This window comes from Cryptotermes secundus, unplaced genomic scaffold, assembly GCF_002891405.2.
Source record: "Cryptotermes secundus unplaced genomic scaffold, Csec_1.0 scaffold691, whole genome shotgun sequence".
In the NCBI taxonomy this organism is placed as follows: Eukaryota; Metazoa; Arthropoda; class Insecta; order Blattodea; family Kalotermitidae; genus Cryptotermes; species Cryptotermes secundus.
The window spans coordinates 236,835-255,124 of record NW_019743159.1 but is presented as its reverse complement, the minus strand read 5'-3'; the positions used below and the strand labels follow the sequence as shown (position 1 = coordinate 255,124).

General features: G+C 39.5%; 1 protein-coding gene across 1 annotated transcript in view; it reads right to left on the bottom strand.

The window, feature by feature from the left end:
• Nucleotides 1–3,577: 3,577 nt before the first annotated feature.
• Nucleotides 3,578–18,290, bottom strand: part of LOC111873946 (phospholipase A-2-activating protein) — a 34,422-nt gene continuing 19,709 nt past the window's right edge. Inside the window, exons 8-13 of the mRNA XM_023869052.2 lie at nucleotides 17,974–18,202; nucleotides 16,108–16,233; nucleotides 14,850–14,969; nucleotides 13,488–13,640; nucleotides 7,253–7,527; nucleotides 3,578–4,471 (exon numbers count right to left, since the gene is read on the bottom strand). Coding sequence (XP_023724820.1) covers nucleotides 4,154–4,471; nucleotides 7,253–7,527; nucleotides 13,488–13,640; nucleotides 14,850–14,969; nucleotides 16,108–16,233; nucleotides 17,974–18,202 — 1,221 coding nt within the window. The 3' untranslated portion in view covers nucleotides 3,578–4,153. The remainder of the gene's footprint in view (nucleotides 4,472–7,252; nucleotides 7,528–13,487; nucleotides 13,641–14,849; nucleotides 14,970–16,107; nucleotides 16,234–17,973; nucleotides 18,203–18,290) is intronic.

Here is an 18,290-nt window from a genome sequence, read left to right as displayed (position 1 = left end):
CTTTGAACGCAGATCATCATTGCTTTCAATTTGGACTTGCTCATGCGGGCTTTCTTCTTCCTAGGGGATTTGGGGCTCTTCCAATGCATGGATTGTCGCTTAGTCTCTGGATCATATTGAAGAATCCAAGTTTCATCACACGTAATTATGTTTTGGAAGAAATCAGGATCATTTTCAATGTTTTCAAGAGTGTCAACACAGCAATTCACTCGATGTTCCTTTTGCTGGGGTGTAAGGATTTTTGGCACCACTTTAGCACACACCTTTTTCATGCCCAGATCGTTGTGCAAAATCTGTCCTAACACTTTCCTTATTGATGTTCGTAAGTTCAGAAATTGCTCGAATGCTCAGTCGACGATCTCTTCGAACAATTCTAGCGACCTTCTCCACATTCTCTGGAGTTTTCGCAGTGGAAGGACGGCACAATTTTGGATCGTTCCCGACGTTTTTCCTACCCCCCATAAACTTCTTAAACCACTTGAAAACTTGCGTGCGAGATAGACACTGATCACCATATACTTCTGTCAATAAATTGTAAGTTTCAGTGGCAGATTTTCAAAGTTTTGTGAGGAATTTGATGTTAACACGTTCTACATTAGCACTCAGCATTATTCCGACGGAGCTCAGACACACAATCCGCTTCTAACAATGGTTGCGGCCAGACTAACCGATGCGTGTGAATGAAACTGTGTGACGGTAGAGGGAAGTCCATGGGTCAATGCCCTACCCTCCTCTTCGTCATCGACGTGGTCAGAAATGAGTCATAAAAGTAATCCAGTTTCTTTATTGCCGCACCTTGTACATAAATATTACTAGCCAATCTAAAAGCATAAACAAATTTACCAAATCTACCACTCATTTAATGTACCATAGTAAGTGATGATCCTCATCTATGTCAAGAATTCCATTGATGAGAGTTCTTGTGAAACTGACAGCCACTTAACTAGTGGAGAAATACTCTACCTTTTAGGGAAACCAGGGGTTCTTTACTGTTCAGAAGGACCCACCATTTGTCATAAGCCAAACTATTATCCATACCTTTCACCCCATTTCTTTAAGATCCATTTTAAAATTACCTATCAACCTACATTTAGGTCATCCAAGTGTGATCTTGCCTTCACATTTTCAAAACAAAACTTTTATGCATGGTATGTGCATCCTACATGCTTCACCCATCTTGACTTGATCATACTAATATATGAGGAAAAGTACAAATTATGAAGCTCAGTTATGCGTTTTCTCAATCCTACTAAAGTAAACAGTAAAGCTATCCGTGTAACAGACCATGAAGGTCCATAGGGTTGTGAGACGTTGAGGGTCCCACATTATCTAGACAACCGGCTCAAAGATGGCGGTAAGGTTGTCAGCCTTACACGCCGACCGCGCTTTACTCCTCAGGAAAATTATTTATTTAATTCCTGGTACGCATTTCTGTTAGAGGCTGAGTGAACCCCAAGGCCATAATGCGGCTGGAAGGATTAGGTCAATCGAAAAAAATTCAATGACATCAGTATTTGAACCCGCAACCTTCCGACTTGTAGCACAGTACCTTAACCACTATGCTACTATCACTTCTTTTCTCCCTTTGGACCAAATATTCTTTGCACCCTGTTCTCAAACACAGGTGTCTCTGTTGACATCACAAAATATTTTGGTATGCGACATGATTATGAGTGAAACATGGCTCCATATCATACAAGAAAGGTATTATCACTTTGACCTTTCACTTGGGATATCCTAGGCTACAACAGACCAAAGTGTGCATCACTTCCCCGAGTGCATATTTGCAACACGCACATTATTTTCATTTTTTTATGAGATCTATACAATTTGAGACAAACTATACACAATAAAGTTGTGTTTGTTTGTAATTTTCTACATTGTAGTGATGCAATTAAATTAATTTTTAGGGTAAAAGGTAAGGTGGAGTCCCTATGCTTAACTCATTAAGCACTGTACCATGAAGGCATATGGGGGAGTGGCTGTATAGATCCACATTTTCTTGACCTCAGCACTAGCATGAGGCGAGTGGTCAGCTTCACCCCCCAGGAAACAGTCCCTGGTTCCCATTGGATATGAGGCTGGGTGGGCCCCAGAGCTGGTCTGGACAATTTGGAGAGAAAATTCTTGACCCTACCGGGACTCGAACTCCAACCCCTTGGTCATCCAGCCCATAGCCAGTCACTATACTAACTACATTATCCCAGCTCCACTAACTTTTAGGGGGAAAATTATTTTCATATTTATGGTAGTCTTGTGTTTGAATCATATATTTTAGAGTGCAACACTGAAGATGAACTCTGCCATGTTTTGATTACCATTTGGAAGTATTTTTAAATTTCTTCCAGTCCTGATGAGTGACTAAGTAAAAAAACAACAGGTCTCTTGCTTCCAACTTTGGCTGGACTTACTAGATCTTATTATTTTTTATTTCCAATTTCTGAAAGAGATATAGTTCATTTCCTCGAATATTAAATATTTCCAGGTATATATAATTAGCCTGAGGGCAGTTTTTGTCACCTTGTCATTTCCATGGAAACCAAATACTGATCTCACTTGATTACAAAAAGCCAGAGGATACTGGCAATGTTCAGCAGCATTTCATTCAGTATTAGTGTTGTCCTTTGCCCCCCCTCCCCTCCCCTCCCCCAAGTGAGTGCAGTCTACTACAATTATGTTCACATTTTATCACACAATCTTTCTAGAACCTTTGAAGTTCATGCCATGCATTTTCAGTGAAGTCATGATTTCAAAGTATCCTTCAAAGGTTATGATGTATAAAAGTGGACACACAGAAACTGTAGCTATAGATGGAAATTTTCACACGGATCAGAAAGCAGCGTGGTGTTTCACTGCTAGCCGGAAGACTGCAACCTAAATGAATGTGTCTGGTTCAGACAGTATTAGCCCACTGTGGTTTAGGAGGAAAGGGTTTTCTTCCACATACCCACAACCAGAATTCAGCATGTACCAGTACCAAACTGAAAACCTTAAGACTTCCCCTTTGACTGGCAGATGAAAAAGAGACACCATCACTGAGATTTTTTTTATTTTATAAAATTATGGTCATACACCATTCCTTACTGGAGCACCAACTTTTACATGTCAAGTAATGGACATGTTTACTTTGGTGAAATTGTGTTGTGTTATAAATCCATACAAAAGGTAAAAAAAGATAAAGCTGTCCCTGTGCTTAACTAATTAAGCATTACACCATGAAGTAGTATGGGGGAGTGGATGCATAGATCCACATTTTCTTGACCATGGCACTAGGTGGAGGTGACTGCACCCCTGGGGAAAGAGTCTCCGATACCCACTGGAGAGGAGGTTGGGTGGACCCCAGCGCCAGTCTGGACAACGTGGAGAAGAGAAAATTCTTGAGCCTACTGGGACTCGAACTCTAACCCCATGGTCATCCAGTTGGCAGCCAGTTGCTATACCGATTGAGCTATCCTGGCTGCCCTATAAATCGATACTAATGAAACAAATTAACACATACTTAAGTGTAATTCTGTTATATTCATGTAAACTGTGTAAACACTTTGCATATTGTCATATAAGAAAATTTACAACTGTGTTACTGTAATAAATAAATTTATTTATGTAATCAGAATAAACACATTCATGCTTTACAACAATCAGTACTCCAAAATAACCCAATGGTTAATCCATATTTCATTCAATCTGAAGGCAGTCTTTCAACTATGCCATTTATTTCTTGAAGCTATTGCATTTCTTTCTTCCTTTCATTTTATCGTTTGAAAAACGGGTATGTTATGTTGAAGTGTACCTTACACTTGAGCAAATGCAACTAACATTCCTCACAGAATCATTTCTATATCATGCAGTCACATATTTGAGAAACAGAATGACCAGTATATTTGAAACAAAGAAAATGTTGCTTCTCCAGTATCTGTTATCCTCAGAACTGTGTTTTACATTTTTGCTATTTCATGTATAAAGCTAAGAATAACTGTTATGGTTTGATGTATTTCCTTTGGCAGCTGAACACTAAGAGCTCTGTACTTTAGAAGTAAAACTCCATCTTTAATATCACAAGTCCGGATAACATACTTCAGTAAGCAACAGATAAGTCTAAAAAAGCAGGGCAATGACTTAATGTGAAATTAAACTGTTTCACCATGACCAAGAACTATACCTGCATTAATGCAGATACCTGGGCAGCACATTGGGTCACTTTGTCCATAGATGAACCCGCACTTAACTTATCAAGCAAAGTCACAATTTCCTTTGAACTATTCACAGACTCAATCAATTCTGTTTTATCTTGTAAGGTATCAGCATCCCAAATCAGAGTACCTAAAGCAACTAAACCTCGAAACAGTGCTTCTGAATCAGACAAACGTGGTAATATCACAGATGAGGCCACCACAGCTCGGGCACGACTCAACGAATCCCGAGTTCGGTTGAAAGCTACAGCAAGATTTAAGAGAAGCGTTGAAATTGCAATCTGCAACAAACAAGGAAACAAACTGCCAACATACATTCAAATTCATCCTAATTTCTTGATGTCCCATGCATAACGCAGCTCCTGTAGCTGTGAATGCAACACTCATGATTAACATTAATTAGTAATTTCAGAGTTAAAGAAATATGTACTCTAAGTATTTACATCGAAGAAGATATGTAGTAAATTAGACAAATTCGGTATTATGATGTTCAAGTAACAAAAAGAATGGAGAAATATATTTAAGAAAATATTTAAACTTATGGATCAAAGGTGTGGGTCCTAGATAAAGTAGGTATTAGTAAACTGAAAGCTCTTTAAGTGGAACTATGTCATCAAATTTTGAGACACGTAATTTGCAACACATTAGGAAAATATTGGTGTGTGGCTATACACAGGCCTACACAAATCCTGGGCACCAGGTCACCAAGGTGCATATATTTTTCATGATGGCACTTCAAATATCTTCCCATTATGTACTACTACAGCACAGCTGCAATTTAATGATCCTCAGCCCCAACTCCAACAGTAAAATTCATCACTTTTGTTAGATCTTCATTTCAACCTCCAACATCAAAGAGTGCAGTTGACAGGTAGTGTTCAGGGTACATACAACAATGTCTACCAGAATTGGGCTTGCAAATAAAGAATACACCTGATCAATATATGATTATTGCCACTGCTGTTTGTTGATGGAAACAAATGATATCACCATCAGTCAATGCTGTTTCGAGCTGAACGGAGCTGTGTGCTAATGAGAGGGATCAGTAAATTCTGGTCATACAGTAGTACATGACCCATCAAAGATCATGTGCAAAATCATTCTTCTTTCTCTTTCCTTTATCACTTCTACAATTTCTATCTCCTTCCCTCCCTTGCATTCCTATCACTCCTATTTGTCTGTACTATCATCAGTCTCTTATCCTTCCTCCCCGCCGTGCATTGGGACAGTTCCCACATTCCTACTGTTCTGTTCCTTTATCTTTTTATATCCATTCTTTTCCCATCACTTTGTTTCCTCCATCCTCTCCCAATATCCTTGAAATTTCATGTTGTCTTTTCTGTAAGCTCACAAGAACTGCCTGCAATTTATATGCAGATGCTTCAATTATCATTTACCTCTTCCCCACAACAAGACCAGCTCTGGGGCTCACCCAGCCTTCTATACAATGGGTACCAGGGGCTGTTTCCCTGGAGGTAAAGCAATTGGGTCATGAAGGTGACCAATCTCCTCCATCTATTGCTGAGGTTTAGAATGATGAGTTACACTCCACCACATATCTTCATGGCACAGTGCTCTATTAATTAAGCTCAAGGATTATTTTACCTTCTTTAACTGAAGCTATTTTATACAACAAACATGGTCACTTAGCCAATTAAAATCACTGCATTAGCATAATGTTGCAATAATCTCCCATTAGAATACAGTCCAAGTCATAGCTAAACACCAGTGCCTCAAAGTAGATTTTATTATTAACAGAAAAGCGCACGAATGTGCATTACATAGATTCTGAGTTTTAGCCTTTGCTATAATCACACAGAGATTTATGGTTGTTTTTACATCTTGTGATGTGGTATACATCGCAGAACTGATCACATAATGAGCACACGCAGTTTTCACTTGGGTCGTGATAAGACAGGTTTTTACTTATTTTATGGTGGTACCCGTGCACTGCTAGTTTTATCACCACGTCTTAGTCTCTGGTTGGCGTTGGTCCAGTTCCAGTTCAACATGGCATCCGTGCTGTAGAAATCTAGAGGTATTTCTTCTCTTTTCCTCCTTCTCTCCACTAGGTGTGCTTCTACATTCTTTGTCGATGGCAGCTGTAGCTTTATCCTCAGCTCTTCGATGAGGAAGGGCTCCCGTGTCAATTCATATGTTAGGCGGGAGCGCGTGTGTTTTGAAATGCCCATTATGGTTTTCAGGAATTTTGCTTTCACTCCCTCGACGTTGGCCAGATCTTTTTTCGACAGTTTTTCCCATATCAGGTGAATCCCGTAGGTGAGTATTGGTAGGATTCTTGTGTCAAATAGACTCATAGCTGTCTTTAAGCATAGATGCTGTAAGTTGTTAATGTCGTACATGGCTTTCATGGCTGCCAGTGCTTTGTCTTTGATGTGTAATCTGAACGTCCCGGTAGTCTGTAAAGTGATTCCCAGGTATTTAAACGAATTTACTATTTCAACTTTGTCCTCTTCATATTGTAGGTTGTCGTCTGCTGCTGTGCGTCCACCCTTCTGGAAGACCATCTGTTGGGTTTTTGCCCAGTTTATCTTTAGACTGTTATTTCCTGCCCATTCTACCAGTGCTGAGAAGGCGTGTTGGAGTTCTTCCTTGTTTGGTGATCCTAGGACCATGTCGTCCGCATACATATATATCACTGCATCTTTCGACCTTTCTCGTATTGCTGCTATTACATCCACTGTGGCAATACTGAATAATATGTGGCTGAGGGGGTCCCCTTGTGGTACTCCTTTGGTTTGGGTGATTTCTTTTGTTTTGCAGATCACATCATCTATGGTGATTTGGTTGTATGCCAGGATATTTTTTACTATGACAGTAGATTTGAACCATCAAACCCAGACTGTGCTTGTGGCCACTAGGCTTGGTCATAAGACTGTGATGCTAATGTACTAGCGGCCAGTAGTTGTCTCATATACTCACATATTACTTATTGGACACCAACATACCTGGTACCTATCCGAGGCTCTGAGTCCGTAATTATTCACTCAACTTTCCCTCCTGAAATACCTTCCTGCCAATGACTGGTTATGAAAATTTACCTGCATCTGCTTATTGAAGGGTGGAGTGATGTCAAATACAACTGAAAGCAAATAGTCCTTGTGCCTGATGGCTAGGGCCTCCCCCTCAGGATGTGACAGCATATTACACAGGATGCGTAGTGACAGCATCTGGTTGGCTGTCAGCGAATGAGATACGAGAAAACGCTGCAAATGGCCAATCAGTTGATCACCCATGATGCCAGAGCAAAGGTCAGAGTTGATTTCTGCATTACGAACTGCCAATCTTACAATGTCCAGCACTGGGAATACAATATCTGTAAGACAGAAATACATCTTTAAAGTCATAGTCACTAAAATCCAAGTGGTCATGCCAGTTGCCAGCTACCCACCGCTGTGGCTTGGGTTTTATCCCAGGTCAGGACATGTGGAATCTGTGGTGGACAAAATAGTATTAGGACAAGTTTTCTCCAAGTACTTCAATTTCGCCTAGCAATTCTCATTCTCCCAACTGCTCCATATTCATTCATCATCCTATCACTGATGCTGCAATCTCCAGTCTGAGAGCATAATTAAATAAGAACAAAAGGAACCCATGAATTATTACTTGGTTCTATCAAACAGTTTCCGAAATTTGAATTTTGCGCATGAATGGTTATGAGTACAACGAAATACCACTAGGTGTCTCCCCACACACCCTTCTTGAATCAGTGTGGCAAGCGGCGTTGAGTTGAGTGGTTGGGTTTATTGTTGGTGAACGTATTTCCACTGTTGTGTTTCCGTGAGTTTGCGGTTTTGCGATGAGTGACCTGAGAGAGCAGCGTGTCTGTATAAAGTTCTGTTTCAAACTTGGGAAAACCGCTGCAGAAACGCACCAAATGTTGAAGCAAGGTTTTTGTTGCAACAGTTTAGGCCAGACACAAACTTATGACTGGTATAAGCATTTCAAAAATGGCTGAACTTCGACTGATGATGATGATGATCATTCGGGACAGCTGTCAACTGGCACCACACCAGAAAATGTCACAAAAGTTAGGGATCTGATTCTGCAAGATCGTAGACTGACCATCCAAGACCTCTGTAACACCTTGGGACTAAGTTATGGTACATGTCAACAAATTTTGTCGGAGGAACTGAACGTGAGAATTGCGGCAAAGTTTGTGCCATGACTGCTGCAAAATGAACAGAAGCAGCATCGCTTGGAAGTCTGCAGGGAACTTCAACAACAGCTTCAAGAGGATCCAAACTTTCTTTTGAAGGTTGTCACTGGTGATGAAAGTGATGGCTATGACCCTGAAGGTAAACAGCAACTGTCACAATGGAAGAGCCCTTCTTCACCTCGGCAAAAAAAAAAAAAAGGCTGGACAAGTCAAGAGCAACATTAAGTCCATGTTGATGTGCTTCTTATACTGACGGGATTGTTCATAAGGAGTTCGTCCCTTCTGGTCAGACAGTCATTGAAGGGTTCTATCACGATGTTCTAAGGCATCTGAGGGAGGGCATGAGGAGGAAACGTCCAGAGAAGTGGCGCACGAACAACTGGGTACTCCACCATGACAACGCACGACCATATACAGCTTACATTGTGCAGGAATTTTTATCTAAAAACAAGATGGCAGTTCTTTCCCACCTTCCATACTCACCAGACTTAGCTCCATGGGCCTTCTTTCTCTTCCCCAAGATGAAAATCAAGTTGAAGGGGCAAAGATTTGACACAGTTGAGGAAATTCAAGCAGAAACTCAGACAGTACTAAACACCCTAACAAAGAAAGACTTCCAGGATGCATTTGAAAAGTGGCAGAAACGCTATGATCAGTGTATGCGCACCCAAGGGGACTACTTTGAAGGTGATGTGCAGAATAAGATCTAGGTAAGATGTAATAGTTCTTATTAATATATTTCAGGAACTTTTGGACAGCACCACGTATATATCATTTTAACCTTTACAATGTCAAGACCATTTACAATATTTAGTCACACAATTTACACGCCTTTCCTTAGCCCAAGAACTGTGTTTGAAATTGTGGTGCATAAAATATATTAATACTGTTCTTCAAGCAAAATTTTACATGTCACATTGAAACAGTTACAGCTGAATGTGATGTGGCAGGGATATATACACTTCCAGACCTCACTACATGATTCTTCAATGAACATAGAGACAAAATGCCCCTTGATAAAATTTCAATGAATGCACAATTTGTGGGAAAATGTGACTAAACATGAATGTAATGTGGAAACACGCTACGGATATTTGTACCTACAAACTCAAATATGATATTCCTTGATGAAGACAGAGAAGAAAATTCCCCTGATAAATTTTTGATCAACATATGATTTTCATGGAAAACGTCACTGATGTTCCCAATGCTGTGTTCCTACAATGCATTAAATTGTCACATTTTTTGGGAAAATTACTTATGTTAAATTTTATCAAGGATAAAATACAGTATTTAATTTTCCCCTGAATTTTTTTTTGTCTAAATGTAGGTCAGATAAGGTAAGGTAAAGTTGTCCCTGTGCTTAAGTAATTAAGCACTACACCATGAAGATGTATGGAGGAGTGGATGTCTAAACGTAGGCACGTGTAAATATGAGTAAATATAGTAATCAGCAATAAAAGAATGGAATAATATCACTGTGCTGATCATACTGTCACATGTCCAGACACAGACCTAATAACCCTTCACCAATCAATGTTCCATCACTAAACTTTTACAAAAACCTCGGAGCTGGATGGGATCTTTGAAATAACCAAGTCTGATGTCTGATGTCTGAAGAAGGCATGAAATAAGCAAGGAATTTAGGATACTACCTCAGAATGGACCTCATGACTTATACAGGTCATCTAGCATTGTACCTTGCCTACTACCTGCACATGGGTGGGTGGGGGGAGGCTGATATGCTTTCATCATATAGACAGCTATGCCAATAGGAGCTTACCCTCCTGGTAGTTACCCATGCTACATAGGTAGAAGGGTAGGGGATAGATAAATGATAACCCCTTGTCCTCCATTACAGAAGTTAAGCATGAGGCTAACACCCTCGACTCAGAAAAATATGCTAAGAAACCTAAAAAAAGATGTCAGATTTGAGAAGAATGGGCATCTGTTGTGAAGGAGGCCAAGGTTCTTAGAGGTCTGTAGAGACAAGCAGGAAATAGATTCATCCTTTATTATCAAAGTATCATTCATAAATGCAACAATTAAAAAGATATTAGGAATATGTTTCACACTAAAAATGTATTTTTAACACTTTCTGATGTTGTTAAAATCATTATACATCATAGGTAAACCACACTACTGATACATGTGACTCACAAAAACTACCATAGCCGCAACAGAATGCAACGACAGGATTCTGATCATGATATAGTGCTACATTTGACGCGCATGGAAGCACAGTGAACAAGTATACAGTGCAGTGGTCTCCCCAAAAGAAGGGAAATTACCTGATGATGGCCCATGTGACCGAAACATGTCAAAAATTAGAACAAATATATGAGTAAAGACATTTTAGAAAAATGGACAATCACTTTTAATGTACAATGTGCTTTTAATGTCCTACTGACATGTAATGACTATAACATCATCAAAAAGTGATGAAATACATTTTTAGTGTGAAACATATTCCTAATATCTTTTTATTGATGGATACTTTGATAATAAAGGATGATGCCTCAATGTAATGGGATGCTAAAATATAATATAGTATCTAATATTGTTAGGATAGTGAAAACAAGGAGGCTGTAGTAATGAGCTGGAGAGGGTGAAAAGGAATGCATACTGTTCGAAAATCACCAAGATGATGGAAGGAAGTAGGTTGTGGAGGGTATACAATGGGGTACCCAAAAGAAACCGAACTAATTTTTTTGTGGGCAGAGCTTTTGTAGTACCGCGTTTTGCCGCTATGAGCACATAGAGCTATACGTAACATTCCTGAGTCGATAAGCCGACTACCGTTGCTTCAGAAGGTAAGGACTAGTTTCGGCAGAGTTTATAGTGACAACTGTTTTGTGTGATTGTCGTTTTTGCAATGGCTGATTTTCGTGAACAGCGTACGGCGGTGAAATTCTGCTTTTTGCTCGGGAAAAGTGGAACAGAAACTCTTGAAATGTTAAAAACGGCGTACAAGGACGATGCTATGGGGAAAACTCAAGTGTTTGAGTGGTTTTCCCATTTCAAAAATGGTGAAATGTCAATTGATGACAAACCTCGTTCTGGTCATCCTTCCACGGCCCAAACACATGAAAATGTTGAAAAAATTCATGAAATCATCAAGGAAGATCGATGATGGACAGTTTGCGGCGGAAGCGGCCAGATTTGTGGCAGTCGGGTGACTGTTTTTTCCATCATGACAATGTCCCTGCTCACACAGTCCTGTCTGTACGACAATTCTTGACCAAAAATGGTATGACCCCTGTTCATCACCCTCCATACTCACCCGACCTTGCCCCGTGCGACTTTTTTTTGTCTCCTCGAATGAAAAGAGACATGAAAGGAAAGCGTTTTGCTGATGTTGCTGAGGTGAAGGAAAAAACGACGGAGGCGCTGTCAAGCATCTCAAAAGATGAATTTAGACAATGTTTTGAAAAATGGAATAAAAGACTAGACAAGTGTATTAGTGTAAGTGGAGAGTACTTTGAAGGGGATTGAAGGTTTGTGCTTAAAATCTGAATAAATAAGTTTAAAAAAAAATAAGTTCGGTTTCTTTTGGTTACCCCCTCGTATGGATAGAAGTTGGATCAACCTGGTTCAGAATTGCATCCAATAGCAATACTACGTAGGCGAGTCAAATGAAAACCTTAAATATTTTTTGAGTATTATTTACTGTGCATAAGTGGTACAAAGCTGTATCGCTTTTCAACATAATCCCCCCACGCTCAATGCAAGTCCTCCAGTGCTTGTAAAGTGCATGAATTCCTTTAAAAAAAATCTTTTGGTAGTCTGCGCAACCACTCATGCACCATGTAGCATATCTCTTCATCAGAACAGAACATCTTTCCTCCCATTGCTTTTTTGAGTGGTCCAAACATATGGAAATCACTTGGGGCAAGGTCTGGTGAGTATGCTGGATGAGGAAGACACTCAAAATGCAGGTCACTGATTGTCGCAACTGTTGTACAGGCAGTATGGGGCCTTAAATTGTCATGTTGCAAAACGATACCTGTGGACAGCAATCCACGTCGCTTTCATTTGATTGCAGGCCGAAGATGATTTTTTAGGAGATCTGAGTATGATGCACTGGTGACAGTGGTCCCTCTCGGCGTGTAGTGCTCCAAGATGACGCCTTTTTCGTCCCAAAAGAGAGTCAGCATAACCTTCCCTGCTGATAGTTGTGTTCAAAACTTCTTCGGTTTTGGAGATGAGGAATGACGCCATTCCTTGCTTGCTCTCTTCGTTTCCAGTTGGTGGAAGTGAACCCAGGGTTCGTCCCCAGTAACGATTCTTGCAAGGAAGTCATCACCTTCTCGTTCAAAGCACCGCAGAAGTTCTTCACAAGCATCAATACGTAGGTCCTTCAATTCAGGAGTCAGCTGCCGAGGCACCCACCTTGCAGACACTTTGTGAAACTGGAGCACATCGTGCACAATGTGGTGTGCTGAACCATGACTAATGTTTAAACTTGCTGCAATTTCATTCAGTGTCACTCGGGGGTTTTCCCTCACTATGACTTCAACTGCTGCAGTGTTCTCTGGAGTCACAACTCGATGTGCCTGACCTGGACGAGGAGCATCTTCCACTGAAGTCACACCATTTGCAAACTTTCTACTCCATTCGTACACTTGCTGCTGTGACAAACATGCATCACCATACTGAAACTTCATTCTTCGATACACAAAAACCGAATAACAGAACACTGTTCTTCCCTGGTGCAAGTCTCAAGTGGGGCAGACATCTTATACTGGTGCTGTGACGGTGTTCGTGCATCTGCACTATGCTGCAACCTACAGGCCATTCTGCATGCTGTTTGTAGCATACTTACCAACTTACAAGATATTGGCACAAAATTTCGATTTTTTTATTACAAATTTATGGTTTTCATTTGACTCGCCCTCATACATGCCTTCATGGCACTGTGCTTATGCCAAGGGCCAAATTTACCTTTCTCCTCCATTTCCTAAATATATCCTGATTTTACGGTTCTGATGGAACCAGTTTTAACATTATACTAATTGTTCTCAAAATATCATACACATTAAAATAAGAACAAGGAACAATGCAGCTTTCTTTCCTCATACAGCAATTTTCCAAATCTATGTACAGTTCACACTCACCCTGTGGCCACTGCAGAAGCTGCTTCAGCACCTGCATATAGAGAGGGTTTGCAGTGGCATCAGCTCCTGCTAGCTTTATTACACCCTCCAGATAACTATCCTGTACCTTGTGAATACCATCACCTGTTGAGCGGTTGAATTCTAGCAATTTTTCTGAAATAAGATACAATGCAATCTGGTTAAGTGCAGGTAACTTCCAGAGAAACTTTGCAGCTGTACTCATTAGTTCTGGGAATACATACTCGTATATAGCCTGGACATAATTTTCCATGCACTACACTCATGAAATTCACTTTTTTCTTAACCATTTACATACTGTCGTACAGTAATTCTCAATCTTTCATATCTTGCATCCCTCCCAGCATTTTGTCAAAAAACAGTAGTCTCATCACATAGAGTATGAGTATGAGTATGAGGGGTGAGCCATAAAACTGGCCCTAGCACTGCGACCTTCAATGGTCTATTGTGCTTTCCCTTTGTCATCACACAGAAACAAAACTTCTCTTTTTAAAAGGAGTGTACTTTTGCCATTATGAACATTTTGGTATTACATTGATCATCAATGAAAGTTCTCACTTCTGAGACCTCGTATTGCACCCAGGCAACCACCAAATCCCATGATTGCAAAACAATGCTCTGGAACACCTGATGCAAGAGTTCTCACCATTTATGCTGACCATTACAACTCATTTTTCTTGCATCTTTTACAGAAACAATACATTTTATCTAACCTGCACCTTAAAAAGACACCAAACTGACCAAGGCAATAACATTATATTTTCCAAACTGTTATCATTAACAAGATTTTTTAAACACAAGCACAGCTCATGTTCAAACTCAAGAAATGTCACTAAAAGTAAGTAAAGTAGAGTAAAGTAAAGTGAAGGTATCCCTGTAACAGGCCATGGAGGCCCATAGGGTTGTGAGATATTGAGGTTCCCACATTTTCTAGACAATCGGCTCATAGATGACGGTAAGGTTGTCAACCTTACACGCCGGCTGCCCTTTACCCCCAAGGATATTCCTGGTACTCATTTCTGTTAGAGGCTGAGTCAACCCCAGGGCCATAGTGTGGCTGGAAGGATTAGGTAAATTGAAAAAAATCTAATGACCTCATTGGGATTCGATGCAGCGACCTTCTGGTTTATAGCATAGTGCAACTAACTACGCTACCACATGCCCCCTTCAAGAAATGTCACTATAAAGTTTTTTTGGGGGGGTTCTTTCTCTGCTTGAGAATTGCTTAAATTCTCTGATTTAAAAAATTTAATGACTTGACACCTTTTGCTGGCTTCTTACAAAACTATTTAAAGACTTAGTTTACTCAACCCTTGTAGAAATGCAGATTCATTTTCTTCTCACCTAAAATAACACTGAGATTAGCTTGGTCGAATCGTAGATATGTCTTCTGTGGAAAATAAGGCTTCAGAGGGCAATTATCCAAAGTAGCTGAGGACAGTGATGTTGAGCTGGTGCCACCACCTGTCAGGTCACAATAATATATGAAGAAAGATTTCCAGAATCACCAACATCCTTAAAGATTCCAACATCAAAACAGTATTTTTCATGAACACATTTTTCTATACAGAATGTCCAGAAAGTATTCTGTCAGGATAGTCAATGTCCTCACTGAGCTTTGGAATGATTCTTTTCCCACAGCTCATGGGTAATTGTGAACAAACACATACTGAAAAAAAAAATAGGACAAAGTTTCTTTTCAATAACCAGAGCAGCTAAAAATTGTTTATATTAGTTATTAAAGGACAACACTGTAAACAAATTTATGGAATATTATATTCAATAATCATTCACAAATTAAGATGCCGAATTCTTACTTACAAGCAGTGGCAGGGGAACTGTCTCACTTAAGAGGAGGCACAGGATATTACAGCCATGGAAGGCTGCACAAATTTTAACTTCCACCCTTCTTTGAGTATAAACACTGAAATACCTGACTGACAAATAATCTAGAGGCCAACAGTGGCCCTCATGTCCACATAATCATTTGTGCTTCTGCTCCACATAAGCATCATCAGTTTTACTCAATATTGTTCATACTTAATGAGAAGAAGGAAATCTGATATTAGAACAAGTTCTTATTCCATGTTGTCAGCCATACCCTCCCTTTCCTTTCACAGCCATAGTATTTCAGTGGCTGTTAATCTGTCAAACATTGTGAGGCCTTTTCACAGTCAGAAAGTGTTCAACAGAGACAGTGGCACAGATAAGACATTAATGTGCACCATTTTTATAACACAGGATTTCAGATCTTGGAAAGTAAAGACTGTAGTGGAAATAAACAAAGAACATGGCACTAAAATTTCAAGTTATTACATACTATGTACTTATACTAAACATGTAAAAATACAGTAATATTGAAATAAATTCATACAAACTGTTTTATTTTTATTTCTTCAAAAAAATTTGGCATGTGTCTTATTGAAGGGCATGGGGTATCATAAAAAGTAGAGTATATGTAAGTCTTTGTCACCCAACTCTTATGAAATCAATACCAGCTAAAATGGGAAGATATGCCTTAACATGGAGACACAGAAATGAAGACTGTACAGTGCTGCTATGGACTGAATTAAATTTTTCCATAAAATATACAGCCAAGCACCTGCAGGAGAATCTGGTACACCATTTCCATAAGATGGAACATATCGAGATGCACCAGTAAATGGATCTGCCACATTAGCAAGGTCAGGTCTACCAGAACTACCTGGAGGAATGTACCGATTACCACCTGAAACAACACAGTACAAATCAGTAAACATTTCAACTCTCAGAACTTTATATTTATTTACAGTTCATTTAACAAACAGTCATGTCAATATTTAGTTAAAAACAAACGTTTCAGAGCTGTCTTCTATCTTCACTATCATGGTTCAATGTGGTGAATGATTATACATCACTGATATACATGCCAGTCTGTCAAGTAAATACTGCATCCCACTGCTGTCCTATGCAGCAGAACAGTGGAGTCAGATTGTGTGGTCACCCATCTGACTCGAACCTATCACCATATCACTTAACCTAGTGTTCCTGCAGTCAAATATTTTGTCTCCTTCGTAGCAGGCTTTTCCCTGTTTTGTTTTCCTGGGATCTACCAGATCTATACATGTTGTAATGGCTTAAAAGTCTGGTGCAGAAATTCCACATTTTGTTAAGTGTGAACCCTAACACTCTGTTGATATTGTTAAGATGTAGATTTGTTCTTATTGTTTCTTTGATATGTTGGCCCATTCCACCTCATGTTTCGGCTAGTTCCTTGGTCCCTGAAAGTCTGACTATCCTCCTCTTACAGAGAACACCAATAGGATATAGCATCGATTTGACAGACTGGCATATATATATTAGTGATATATCATCATTCACCACACCAACCCTGATGATGGAGATCTCTGAAACACTGGTTTTTAACTCAACATTGATATGGCAGACAGCCGAAGAAATGGTGGAAGAGGAAGACAGTAGCTTGGCAATGTTTTGGGTGTAGCCTCATCTGCAATGTCACTTATCAAGGCAATTTCTGGCGATTCAGTCCATCCACTGTCATTTGATTCACTAGAATCAGGTTCTGCAATTAAACCATCTTCAGAAACTTCATTAAGCAACATTTACATTGCATGATCCCCACTCATTATGTTCTGCTTGCCACAATGCCTTACACTACTTCATGTGAGCAGATGTGCTGTCAAACTGTACTTATTGAAACAACAAAGGGGAAGGAAGTGGAATTAGAGCAACATGTGATATTCATGGTCAAGGAAATACTGATGTACACACCATCTATGTATACAGCGAACAACTATTATATATAATGACTGACTGAATGAGAAATGTTCACATCTGTTGTTATACGGGCCCCTACATGTGGGAACATTTATTCGACCACCACGCAGATGTGGAAGTGAAAGTGTTAAGAAGTGGTTATAAGCTAGAAAGTTTATTGCTGTTCTTGCCTGAGCACACAAACTTTCCATATGATTTTGCATCCTTCATTAACTCTTAACAGTCAGTAATTACAAATATATAGCCCATGCCAACAGAGAGCTAAACAACAGCAGAGACATTGTACAATTTTAATTTCTTTCTTTCCTTATATTTTGTTAAATATATACAACAATGAAAGAGATCTTTTTCATAAAAGTTACACATCTTGAGCTCAATTCTTTTAAATTGTCCAGTACTGCTATGAATGACAATTTTATCTGCATTTCATGTGGAAGTTATAGTCGACAGATATGGAACATGGGTCCAAACCTGAACTATTCAGCGTATAACTTCAAAACTAAATTTCAACCAAATTCATTAAGTTATTCGGTAAAGGACACATGCAGATGGATAAACAGACATCACATTATGAAGCCATGTCATGTGATTTGTGCAAGGATTGCATATATGTCATGAAAATATGAAATACAGCATTACCCAACAGACAATTAATATGTCATTCTACTAGAAAAATTGTTATCATACTGACCTGTGAATGGGTCGCAGAATTCAGGCGATGAATCTTTAGTACCAAGAGGAACATTCTGTTTGCTATTATTCACAATAAAATTTGCTACTTGGTCTAAGAACAGCTGACTCAAATTGTTATCATGTATGAACGTTTGTGCAGCAAACCATGGATCTTCATCACAATTATATGGAAGTTTCAGTGGCGGCTTCCCATCCTCAATGTCTACACTAAAGACGTAGTCATACTCCTGCAACATACCCATTCACTCTTAAAAAGGGCCACCTTTCTTAGTTTATAAAACATTTTGGTATTCTATTAGCATATGCCTCAAATAA